The sequence below is a fragment of the Euleptes europaea genome, chromosome 6 (genome assembly GCF_029931775.1).
Source record: "Euleptes europaea isolate rEulEur1 chromosome 6, rEulEur1.hap1, whole genome shotgun sequence".
NCBI lineage: Eukaryota > Metazoa > Chordata > Lepidosauria > Squamata > Sphaerodactylidae > Euleptes > Euleptes europaea.
This window is the reverse complement of record NC_079317.1, coordinates 60,055,726-60,069,009: the sequence shown is the minus strand read 5'-3', so window position 1 is coordinate 60,069,009 and position 13,284 is coordinate 60,055,726. Positions and strand designations below refer to the sequence as shown.

The 13,284-nt window shown below is 40.4% G+C and overlaps 1 protein-coding gene across 3 annotated transcripts in view; it reads right to left on the bottom strand.

Moving 5' to 3' along the window:
• AMBRA1 (autophagy and beclin 1 regulator 1) overlaps positions 1-13,284 on the bottom strand; it is a 190,111-nt gene that overhangs the window by 130,806 nt on the left and 46,021 nt on the right. For all 3 annotated transcript variants that reach the window (XM_056851046.1, XM_056851047.1, XM_056851048.1), the window contains 2 exons: positions 7,968-8,054; positions 2,285-2,467 (listed from right to left, as the gene is read on the bottom strand). In XM_056851046.1, coding sequence (XP_056707024.1) covers positions 2,285-2,467; positions 7,968-8,054 — 270 coding nt within the window. The remainder of the gene's footprint in view (positions 1-2,284; positions 2,468-7,967; positions 8,055-13,284) is intronic.

Here is a 13,284-nt window from a genome sequence, read left to right as displayed (position 1 = left end):
GGGGGGGTGAGGACATGAAATTCAGCAACAAAAGACTTCATTGTGAGACCTTGGTTGCAGAAACAAAAAGGTTCTGCTTCAAAAAGGCCCCTGTACCAGCTCCTCAGTCAGAAGAAGATAATACTTCGAATGCATAGAGTAGCAGAGATCACAATGGAACATTTGTTAATAAAAAGAACAGCTAGAGCACAGGATAGAAATACACTCCTTTCCTCACTCAGCATGAAAAAAAAATGCAGCCTTGGTATGGCTGACTAAATCACTTTCTTGAATGGACCCCTTCGCTGTGTGAATAATTATCTACAGGGGAACACATTTCTCCACAGGTATCTGCCTGGCCCTGGGAACGAAGAACATACCATTCCTTTTTAACAGCTTAACCCCCTTCCCTAGAGGGTGAATAGGAGGCAGTAATGGAAATAACAGAGGGTTGCTCTTGCTGAGCTTTCCCCGTCACAATGGGCCCCAGCAGGCTGCCTCACTCCTACTTCTCCAGCCTGTGGTGATGCTTAGGGAAAGCTATTAGGCAGCTGACTCTTCCACATCTCTCCCTTCATTTACATTTTACACAAACAAAGCCACAATGAAAAGGGGAAGACACACTCACTCCCCTGTGCTTCCGAGTACTTAATTGCCGGAGCATGAAATGACAGCTCCACAGAACAGGGGTTCTGCCTCCACCATCAATTCCTTTCCAGAAGATTATTTCCTACAGTTCTAGGAGGAGCCCAGGTTCAACCTGCCCATGGCAGAAAGAGATTCTCCTGAAATTCAAGTGTTATTTTATTTCAACCTGAAGGACAGCAAAATAGAACTGGTGTAGAATGTGGTGGAACACTATCTTCCTAGTCCCAGCTGGTGGGTGTGTATGATAGTACAAGGCAAATCCAGCCTGGTCAAGAAGTTCACATTTAATCAAGAGCCAGGACTACAGAGACAAGTTGGTCTTCTTTTGGTAAAGCTTCCCTGTAGTTGGCAATTAGAACTGATCACACGTTAGACAGTCATTGCAGTGTACTGGTTAAAGCATCCAGCTGAGACCAGAGAAAATCCCACGCTCGAATCCCTACTCAAGTTACAAAGCCACTAGGTGGTCCTGGGCCAATTGCTCTCTCTCATCCTGATTTACTTCAAAAGGCTGTTGTAAGGATAAAATGACAGCGGAAAGTCTCATGTGTGCCAACCTGAGCTACTTGGAGGAACGGTTTTGGGGGGGGGGAATACAATCGAAGGAACAGAGGTAAGGAAGATAACGCAAAGGATCATCTAAACAAAATAGATTTAAAACTGATTCTATTCATTGGGTGTTCCAAAATAGGAAAAAAATTAAAATAAAAAATAAAATAAAAACTAGGAAGCCTGGAAAGGCAAACATACACCAGCAGTTCCTGGTAACCAAATACGGCAGGGTGTCCAGTTCTGTGTAAAACAGCTTTCAGAACAAAAAGATGGTTGCCAATGTTGACCAATCACCTAAAAATACTAGCTGCAGATCAATTGGCTCAGGTATGAGATATAGGCTTAATTCCTTCCTCAGCATTATTTTGTCTTGAATAAGCCACTATTTCACCATTTCAGCTCCTTTACTGTACAACTTTATTGATAGGATTGTTGTGGCACTTAACATTAACAGTTCTCAAAAGAGCTTTGCACTTTAACCATGTTCCAGAAATTATGATTAAAATACTAACAGCATCCTCAGATATTTGACAGAAGTGCTGACACAAGCTCTGCCTATAAAGGGACTCTAATACATACAGGAATAGCAGCACACAATGACGACTCTCTTCCTACCGAGCGATACTAACCTGGTTTGCATAACTGACCAGGGGCTGAGTTTAACCAGCTGTTCTGTTTACTTAATTTGTCATCCAAATGCAAACAGCTTGAGAAGTCACAGACGGCAGCAGCAGCGAATATGCATGTCATGATGGGGGGGGGTCCTCCGTTCACTGTCCTCCGTTCACTGATTAATGTTTTAAATTCCATATTTTTACAAATTAAGGCTTGGAACCAGTGATTGGAATAGGAGAGTGGAAGCTATTGCAAACTCCCCCCTTGATGATGTTCCAGGGTGTGCCCTGTCCCCCAGGAGCAGCATTCTGGGCTGCAGCAGGAAGGGAAGGTGAGGAAATTCAATTGCCCAACTGATGGAAATCATCGGTGGATCCAAGCCTCAGCATAGTCTCTCACAGAATGCCCAGAGCATTTATGTAAACAGAAGTATGGGGGGAGGGGGGGATCACTGGTCAAACAACTTGGTAAAAAGAGGATAGGTACTTACTCAAAGTCTTCAAATTCCAGATCATTTCCTTCTACAGATGGACCTGAAGCCTCAGAAGTGGAAGCAGAAGATGAGGAAGAACGGAGCCGGTTCTGTTGATATCGCATGGAGCGCTGACGAATACTATCTCTGCGCGAAAGATACTGGATCATTCTCTGGGCATAATAAGCAGCAGGAGATAACCTGAGGAAATGAGGGAGGCCACCATTAGCCTGCAAGCAAACCTTGCCACATACAATGGACCCATATCCCAGTTAAGGGCTTATGGTTGCAGCATTACTATCCAGTTCTGTAACTGGAAGAGAGACTTGGCCCACTTTCCATTTGAGGTTTTCTTTAACAACTGCTACAGATGTGCACTTAAACATTACTAGTTTTGGGTACCAATTTTGTTTTTAGAATCATTCCAAACATGCAATTACTATAACTAGAACTGAGATGACCTGAATGATCAGTTTTCAAGCCTTGTTTTCCTGGAGCAGGACACATTCCCTGGCTGGGCGAGGACAGGGATTTCTGCCAAGTTCTTTCCTGATACTTCAGACCCCCATGTCACACCTAGCGATGTTCCTGAGCTCTGGGGACAGCATGGGGGGCACAGTGGGATGCAGCAGGACAGAGGAAATAGAAAAGTTCCTTTCCTCTCACTGAGCTCTGTTCATATTACATTGGATCCAGCAAAAGGCTTTTAACTAACTGCACACTTCTATAAGAAATGCTTTTTTTTCTTTAAAAAAAAAAAGCTTTCCATATATTCTCAGCAAATTTTACCATCACAGATGGGGGAGAGGCAGAAGTTGGGTGATAGTGGGTCATCCAAGACCACCCAGAGAGTTCAGGCCAAAGTACCCTTTGAAGAGACAACTTCCTAGCTCAGGCACTACAGTATGCTAGCTCTCCTCCTTTGGCTGCTCTGTTAGTCTACCAGCTGCTCATTTGTAGCTGGCACAACTGCAATAATGTCTCCAACTCCTTGACGCGTATTTTCTCTTTCAGCTTCTCCCCAGCTCACTAAGCCATTCATTCAGCCACCTGGATTTCTTTCTGGTCCTTGTATAGTAAGAAGGTAAATCATTTATTCCTTCTTTCTTTTCCACCCCATAAATTTACTAAGACAAAAAAAAAAGTGCATGTAGCTCTTCAGAGTGTAGATTAATTGCACTTTTCTGCAATCAATTTTCCACCAATTCCCTCTGGGGTTTCATCCTTGTTGCCTCCAACTCCAGTTCAAACATGCTCATTTTACAGGTATAAAGTTGATTTTTCTAACTGCTAGCATACTGTGTGATCAAGGTAAGGAACATTACTAGTAATGATTCCCTAAGGGAGTGAACAAGCATACATAAATCCTACAGAACGCTTGCTGTGGAAGCACACTCATCACAGTTGAAGCACATATAAAGCTTATTTTCACAGGATCAGCTTTGGGAGAATATTTTTTTCTATGTTTGAACAGAAGTCAGATTTGCACAGCACAGACCAGTTGACCAATCATACGTGCCCCCCCCCCATCATGACATGCATACTCTGGTTGGCCCTTCTACATAACCTAAACTGGCTAGCATTTATAAGGCAAATTTTGAATTAATCTAGTCCTTTGTGCATCCATGTGACCAGGCTTTCTGTGTTTGATTTCATTACACATAACATAACTTCATACTCTGAAGCAGCAGCGTGGAGGTACCACTCTCTGTCTGAAGCAGGTTAACCATCAAGAATAGTAAGTTATTTATATAGGATAACATTTATTATGGTTTTATACCATTCTCTTCCTAAGGAGCTTACTCATGGTTCTCCCCTCCACCATCTTGTAAATTAAATAAAACTAACAACTCATAAGGGTTGCCATATCTGTAATATAAACACACAGATTGATGAGACAGTGGCAGATTGTTGCATTTAAACATGGATCTGCTCCAGTCACAAAGCTAGGAGAACATTTTTAATAGTACATATATGCAAGTGAAAAGCACTGAGTCCTTCCCATTATCTGTTGGAGGGACCAAGTGATTTCATCTATTATCAACCAAGAAACACAAGCATTTATTTAAAAAACATCGCAAAGCAAAGGTTTGCCTTCCAAAGTAAACAAACAAGCATGCTATTAGAGCACAGCAGAAACTTTAAACAGTTCCTCGCTTGCTCTCCTGTCCTTTGCCAAGAGAGAGTTGCTGAATGCCAAGAACCTCTTCAGCCTGCTCCTTTCCATCTGAGCTGCGTGTGGAGACCAGCCTGCAGCCACCACATCCATTCCATGATGGGCTGACCTCCGGAACAAGCCACAGGAAGCTGCTTAGAAGCTGACTGGCTGACAGTCAAAATCATCCTTGATTCCCCCCCCCTTCCAGGCACAAATCCCTCCCCCCCCCCAGCCCATGGCTGGGAACCTGTCTTCTAAAGCTTGTCAGAGCGGGAAAGCACGGGGGGGGGGGCAGAGATGGCTGTAGAAAGATAACCAGTAGGCAGGTAAAGCATTCTGCACTTCTCACTCATGGATCCCCTTCGCTGTTCAAAAAAAAAGATCCACATCCTCTCTAACTGGTGTGCAGATCCACAGTTAGATACTTGGATCGATAGGCATTACACCCAGGTTTTCTTGGATGACTCAAGTTTCCAGGCAGGCTTTTGAATTGGAACTGCTTTTGCCCTTCTGGTAAAAGATCTGTGTTGGGAGAAGGAGGGATACCATTCTCCTCCCAGCATCTTCAAATACCACTGACCATGGTATCCTTCAGCAGGCACTGTGTCTCAGTGGTTCTGTTCTTATCTGGCAGGTGAGTTGTAGAGGAGTGTTAGGAGACCAGAGCCCTGCACTGTTGCACTTGTGCTGCAGAGTTCCACAGGATACTTTTTGGACCCCTATATAATGCCTCAACAATTCTGAGTGCCAGGTTGCCACTGCAAGCTGAGGTTTGCTGGGGTCACCAAAAGGTCCAGTGGCCTATAAACTCTGTTACACAGTTTAAAAGAAAGAGGAGTGAAACAGTGAATAGGCCCTTTAAAGGAATGACCTGCAAAATGTCTAGCACAGAACTAATGCGTTGCTGAATACAAGCTCTGCTGCAAACTGAGCACAATGTCTTCTGGCTCTCCTTTGCCTTTGCTTGGAATTTCTGCTCTCTCTTTCCCCAGCCAGGGAAATGTTGAAGGGCTGGTAGGTGGCTGTACTTGATGGGGTGGGCAAAGGTAAAAGACTTCCCAAGCGTGGGAAGGGGGACAAGTAAACCAGGCCTGGAGTGGAAGCCACAAGTCTTTCAGTCTTCAAGCTAACTTTTGGGGCTACTGGAATCATTCAGGGCAGATAACAGAGTAGATTGTGAATAGTTTTATATTGAGGCTTGTGGTAGTAATTATATACACAGCATTATGATCCAAATTTACTGAATCACTGAAGCGGAGGCTTCTGTTTGCAATATATTCACACACACCCCTCCCCCCCCCAAAGGACTCTGGGCTTGAGCTGAAAAGAGAATAATTCTGGTGAAGAATATGTCATTCATTCAAATGGTATGTACATGGGCTTAGTTCCTGTAGGGGAGGAGAACTATGGGGTTGTGCAAAAGTTGAGGGGGAGGGAGGGAGGGAGACTAAGACTGAGACTGCTAGGGTCCAGAAGTGATCCGTATTTTGAATCTGTCTGTATTTTGGTATATTTGGTCCCAAGCCTGAGACAGAGAGAGTGAGGCAGAGATGACAAATACATTTAAAAAATAAGCAAATAAATGGCCCCAACTCTGCTCAAACACGGAATGCTCTCAGTTACTTGCTTTAAGGAAAATTCCTCAAGCTGAGGAAAGAAATTGTTCAGAATCTTTGGACTAAAATTGTAAGACAGTCTTGCTGAGTCAAGATCTGAGTGATAGAGGTTATCCTAAACAAGTGATACAAAGAACATCTTTGAAAGCTATGAAAGGGCAGATGACAGAACAGTTATGTCAAGTATGGAGAGTTAAGGCAAAGGAATAAAGTGATTATTTAAAATTGGTCTCTTTAATGGGGCTGGTCAGGCATATGTTGGCATCTCAGAGGCAGCTGGCCGAATCAACTGATTGTAATTATAAGAGGATACTAACGTCATATGGTTTTTGCTGCACTGCAATGCTTCGATGCATAAAGTTAATGAAGGACCAGAGAGTGCAAGGAAGGACCGAATATGAGCCTTCCAAAAGGCCATTTTCCATGTAATCTAGTGTTTAATTGTGAACAGGCTGTTTAGGATGACAAATCTTAAGATCCTCTACCAATAAATTAGGAAGATAGTGTCCTTAAGCAGTATTATCTCAAATCCCAATGACATTTCAAAAATAACTGTCAGCAATTTTATTTGCCAATACCTTTATCACCCTGGTCATTTTTTATGCGGCTTTGTTTCATTTTCCAACACTATGTCACTGGATTCCATCAATAGCTATATTTTTAAAATTTTCATTATCTCCACACACAAAAAAGGGACCCTTGCCTTCAATATCTTTGCAAAGAGATTTAAACAGCAGTTCATATCAACTACTTTACACATAACAGGTTCCGTCTTTCCCTTGTATTGATCAGCCTACTGTTATGGAGGATTTTTGCCCTTTATAGATTGATTTGTATAAAGCCCTTTTCATTGCTCTTACTACCGCTGGCAACATTAGTTTTTCTTCACTTAGCCATGTCTCTTCCTTTCCTTCCCTGTTGTACACTTGGTAAACACTGTGGTGCTTTTTTTTTAATATTCCAACATTCAAACAGTTTTTTCCTATGCTCTTTATTATTTGTGGATTTGTGTTTTTCAAAGGACCTGTCATCAGTGGCAACTTAATTATAGCACCTAAAGACTCCCCTGTATTAACACTTTCTCCCATTACCATGTTCCTTTCTTTAGTTTTCAAAAAGAGATGCTTTCTGCACATCCCTCACTCTGCATTGTGAATTTTTATGTCTTATTCAAACCCAAATAAGTTATCATTAACAACACTCTTCCTTATCACTCCATGCTCATTCATTCCCTTCCTATTAATAATGCAGCAGACGCAAGATGACTTTTTGTGTCAAATTATATTCTGTGCTTCTGGCCAAAGTATCAGCCACTACATGCCTGAACAAACATAAGTGGGAGTGTCTCAGTTCAGTGTTGTAAATGCTTGTCCTCTATCATTTTTATTACCCAAAGGAGATACTACACTTGCTAGGCAATGAGATTCACAAACGTACATACATATTAAGAGTCTACTACACAAGGGGGCTACTTACACCCAAGTCCAAATTATTACTTTTATGTAATGGCAAGATAATTTACATAACAACAGAGAGAGAGAGAGATCTGTTCAGAGGAACCTATCGAATTTTTGACAGTGAAGGTGACAAAACAAGAGAAAAAAGAGAAAAGGGTAACAAGGAACTGAAGTGAATCCATACTCCTATGCACATTAGTCCACATAACCATCTGAAATGAAGGTCAGAGAAAATATAATTTCTGAAAAAGGATTAGAAAAAAAGCAGGGCAGGACATTACACAGGTGGTTTTGTTTTTTGCTAATCATCAAAGAAATAAAGAACAACAGAGAAAAAATATTTCATTCTATTTAAATATACTTGTTTGTTTTAAATGTGAGATAATGTAGAAAGAACCGTCTAGGGCAGAGAACCATCAGAAGACATACACCCTTCAGTTCTGCTTCACAGGGGAAAATTCTGTCCTTACCTAGCTGGATCAGGATAGATTGGGTGTTCCCGAGATCCTGCCCCATCGTAACGGGATAGTGAAATAAGAGAAGACTCCAACAGCCTCCTAGGAAAGAAAACAAATAATTTAAGAAATTGGTAACATTAAGTCACCAGCACCTCCCGTCCAACTCCAAAATCTGCAGACTTTGTGGCTTCTTTCTGTTTCTTGTCTTACCCCTCCCCCTTGGTGCTGTTATTGGCATCTTGTTAATATTGCCTACAGAGCCCAAATTAAATTTGTAATAGTTCCATGATAGTCTGGGGGGGTGGCCCCCCCAAACTTCACAGTCATCATAAGAATGAGAAAGCTCCACTACAATTCAACTTTGTTACAAGGCATGGCCCAATTTTTTTCACTGACTGCTGCCAGGAACATCCAGCTAAAAATGGAACCTTTATGATCCAGCCTTCATACGAACAAGCAGCTCACAGATGCCTCATCCTCTGTAGGCTGTATTAACAGGATGCCAAAAAAAGAGCACAAAAGGAAAATAGGGGTAAGAAAAGAAACAGAAAAAAGCCACAAAGTATACAGTTTGGGAATACTGAGATGAGGCAGATGAAATCCAGCTCCTAGATACTATTTCAACTGAGTGCTTTTCAGGTGTTTAAGTTTTCTGTACAGCTTCTGTTTTCTGCTTTTTACAGAAGCTTGAAAACAATGGGTTGGATCTCACCTAACATTGCAAAGTTCATTACAAGGTTCACCCACATGCATAAGTTTCACTAGGCATACACAACTAGAAAGCTGTTGAGTTAGAGATGCCTTCTCTGCCACACATTAATCAGACACAAGAGATATGTACATATAATCATCATGTGCAACTTTCTGCCCCCTGCCTTTCAACTATTTTCCCTACATACTAGTTGTTTCCACGTAGGAAACAGATAATGGTAGGAGTAGGCCTCATTTTTTTAGAAGAAAAAGGAAAGGAAGTCCAGTAATTATTCATATTATCTAATATTTCTTCTTCACAGTCCACTACAGATCACAAAAACATTGCTAGCTTTCTTATTCACATATTATCACATAAACATAATGAAAACAATTATTTCAGAATGCTTTCATACAGGTTGTTCAGCTTGAAGTAACAGCTTTTTAACATACTTCAAAGATTTGTGAAAATTGGCATAGGATCAAAATATCTCCTCCCACAGAAATCTCCCCAGTCCTTGAGATCTCTGTGGAAGCCTTGCTACAGGTAAGACTCAAGATGCACAGGTGCCTTGGCTTCTTTCTTTACAAGAAGTGCCAATGTTATGGAAGAGGATCTTCTGAGAGGTCTGTCAAGTTACCCAATTGTTTAGTTTTTAAACAGATTTTTTTTGCCAGATAATACAAAAAAAGTATTTTGAAATCTCAAAAGCTGGCAGCAGAATTTATGCAATGTATCTGTATGTGTACAAAGCACATATTACCCCTCCTTCCTGTTATATTATCAATGTCAACGGAGGGGTAACCTGCTGCAAATATCCAGCAATACAAGTGTGCTGAGGCGCCATTTGAAATTTTGTAATTTTGTGTTTTAAGTTTTAATTGGGATTTTATTATTTTAAATTTAGATTTTTATATTGATGTAGTAATGCTTTTATATGATGTTACCCGCTCTGAGCTGGCTTCGGCCGGGGAAGGCGGGTTATAAATAACAAAATAAATAAATATTGTTTATTTTGAGCTCAGAACGTGATTTATTTTGTTTATTTTGAGCTCAGAACGTGATTTTTTCTTTTCTGAAAGTAGAATATTCAATGTCTACTTTGGGTAGAGATCTCACATTGGCACTTCGCTAGGAGGCCAAAGCCTCTAAAAGATTCAGATGACAGTCTGTAGGTTCTCCTTTGTGTCACAGTGACATGGTACCCACTGAAACATAAGTGATGGTAGCAATTGGCACACAGGAACTGATAGGGATTGAGCAACTTACTCAGTTACTAAACAGCCTAGAAAACATTTACCTGTCAGCTTTACAATTTATTATTAAACAAATTTTCTAAACTGGGGGAGGTGGGGAAATCCAACATTTCAGGCAGATACAGACGCTTCAAGCAAACTGTGTAATTCATAGGCAGAGGGGGGAAACTGTAGAAGTTCATGCAAGTTTAAAGAATAAGTGTTTGTCGACTGCTTACTGAGCTTTCCAAATTCAACCTTCAATCAAACCCTAATAGAAGTGCTGAGACTGTCACCCTCCTGAATTCAGCATAACCGAATCACAGCGTGCCCGCGCCAAACCAAGGAGTAGAAATGAAAAGCACAAGAGCCATCTTGTATCCACAAGCGAGCATTTAACTCCACAAGCCTTACAATTTTTTTTGTAAACTACAAAAAGCAGGCAAATCCTGAATGGCAGACTTCTCTGCACCGGCACAGCAGATTCCACATTTCTTCACTGCATGCCTGGATTTGACAGTGATGAAGCTGAACTAGGCTTTCTTCAAACAATTGTATTTTCAAACCAGATCTGTGTTATGGCTTGAAAAATTCATAATCCATACATCAACTACCAGAGGAATAACAAACTCTAGCTTCAAAATATTGTTCTTTCTGAAGTACACATGTGGGTTGATTTTATGAGCACACGTACTCACATGTGTGTTTTCAGCATATCCGCTAGGAAGCATCCTCTTTTGGCTCCTAACACCAGAACTGTTCCTACAGTTTGTAATACCATGATCTTGAATAAGGAACTTGGGGGGGGGGACTCAAAAGAAAACAGCTGCTTTTTGCTTTCATGTAAAATTTCTTCTGTGCTTGTATCAAGAATAGGATTGCTTGATCACCTCAGAAGGAGTTCACAAATTTTTATTGCTCACAGTCTTTTTTTAAAAATCCAATTTTGAAAGTCGCCCTTCCCTGAAAGAATGCCTTAATCAGACCAATTATCACAATTGCTCTGAAGATAACTTCAGATCTTTAATAGAACAGGAGAAAATAAGGGAGCTTTGCATTAGCAAATCTTCCCGCTCCTTTGGAAACTGAAATACCAGAGCAAGAGTTGATCCTGTCCATGGAAATCATTTTGTGATGGCCCTGCCCTTAAGGAAATCCTTTCTTATGCAGACAAGCCAGAACAATATGTTAAATGGAAAGAAAATGGGATTTACAGAATGAGAGACTTCTATGAAAATGGAACTTCCCTTGCTGTAGTACACTGGTTCCCAACCGGGGGTCCGTGGACCCCCAGGGGTCTGCGAGAACTAAATTAAGGTCCGCAAAACAAAGTTATAAACCCATAATAAATTAATATTTTCAATTAAAAGTTCTCTATTATAAAAATATATATTCAAATATTATTCTAAGTTGAATGTTTAACTAACAGTTATGATTAAAGTTTATTTTCAAATTCTCAGAATTTTTATTTTGAACCTTGGGGTCCCTGCACCGAACAGAAAAGTCCTAGTGGTCCCTGGTCAAAAAAAGGTTGGGAACCACTGCTGTAGTACAACTAAAAGAACAGCTGCAAGGGATGTCAATGAACTGGATTCTTTTTCATCAGGAACCAAGGAATCAAACATAATGGAAAGTCCATTTGCACAGCTGTGCAGTCGCTTTCAAACATGCACATCCAAATGAGCTAATATGTACTATTAGGCACATTCAAGTGTGACAGAAGCAGGACTAGAAATGCTGAGGCATCACTTGCAAGCTGCAGTTCAAGGAGGTTTTCTTCTGTGCAGGAAAGTTGCTGATGGTAACAGCCTAAAAAAATTTAGTTGCAATGCAAAACTCAAAGCAAAACAGTTCGCCTGCTTGCAAGTCTTATTTCTTTGGTATATTAAAATGTATTTTGTGATGTATCTAAGGATGCCGTTCCTGAAGTCAACCAAATACTATACTTTAGCATAATTCATTATCTGTATGAATTTACTAAAGGTAGCTGTCGACTATTAGGAAAACTGTGTCATTTATTTCTGATATGTGGTATACGCTGTTGTGTACACTATTTTAAATTTAATTTTTAAAAAATTTAAAAAGCAAAACAGTAATCAGGTTAAATTCTTTTCTCCCGCTTATAGGAAAAGGTAGCTAAAGTACTTGGCACAGTGCAGACCTGTAACCTACTATGCAGCTAAGTACTGAAAAATCTGAAAAACTCAGCACCAGACCTGTTCCACTGAGTCATCATCTCAATGGTTTTCAAGATTGACAGTGCATTCCTAAGGAAAGTTACTCCAGTCTGAGCCCATTTCAGTGTACTACTGAGATTTATAATCCATTTTATCCTGGGTGGGCTCAGAGCAACATTTACAAAATATAATCATTAAAACTGGGTACATACACATTATTAAAATAAGCCCCTCCTTATCCTTAGCCCCTGGTGATCAGTTTATACAATCAGCAAAATCAAATAGCAAAGGATTTCCACTTTTTTGCTGCAAGGTGAGATAGTACGTCTGAATGCTATCTTGCCACCACTAATCCCTCACTTAAAATACAGCACGCCAGAAAACAATAGGCTGAATCCTTCTCCCTTGGGACACAAATTATTTTTATTTAAAATAGTTTCCCCGCACCTTCGATATCTAGTCCAAGGTGCTGAGATGTGGGCGGAAACATTTTCACATAATTTTTTCTGAAAACAAAGGACTAAAAGTATTTGATGAAATTATTTTTCCACATAAAATTTTCAATTTCTAAATTTTCATTCATTAGTAACAGTCAATAAATACCAATGTTGATACAATATTGGGCAAGCATACCAAAACTGTAATTAATGTTTTTCAGGTGATTATCCTTAAGAACTGTATAAGTTTCCTCAATGTTTAAACTGATGTATGCTCCATATAAGAGAGTTAAATTCTGATGAAGCGGATGAGTGGCCATCCATGTCCACGGCATCCTTCAAACAAGCAAAATCGATAACTGCCCTTCTTCATGAATTCTCCATTGTGGCCCCCACCTTATGAAATGGCCTGCCCAAGGAGGTCAGGGAGGCTCCCAGTTTCCTGGCTTTCCATAAACTATGTAAAACAGAATTATTCAAGAGGGCTTTTTGCACAGGTAAATAGGCCTGCGCTGTAATGAAATTGTTCAGAATGTGGCAAAGATAAAGGGATAGTAACTGTGGCCTATACTACTGCACTCCTGCCTATCACTGTGATTAGGCTCCAAGTAGGTAATTGCTAAACCATTTAACTTGTTGCTTTTAAATGCTTATACTTTTTTCAGGTTTATTTCAGCTCTGTTTTAGACTTCTGTTTGTTTTTAGATTTCTGTAGTCCAAATCCTATTGCACTGCTCATTGGATGCCCCATCCTGTTGCCTGTATTGAACTTACACTATGTAATCTGCC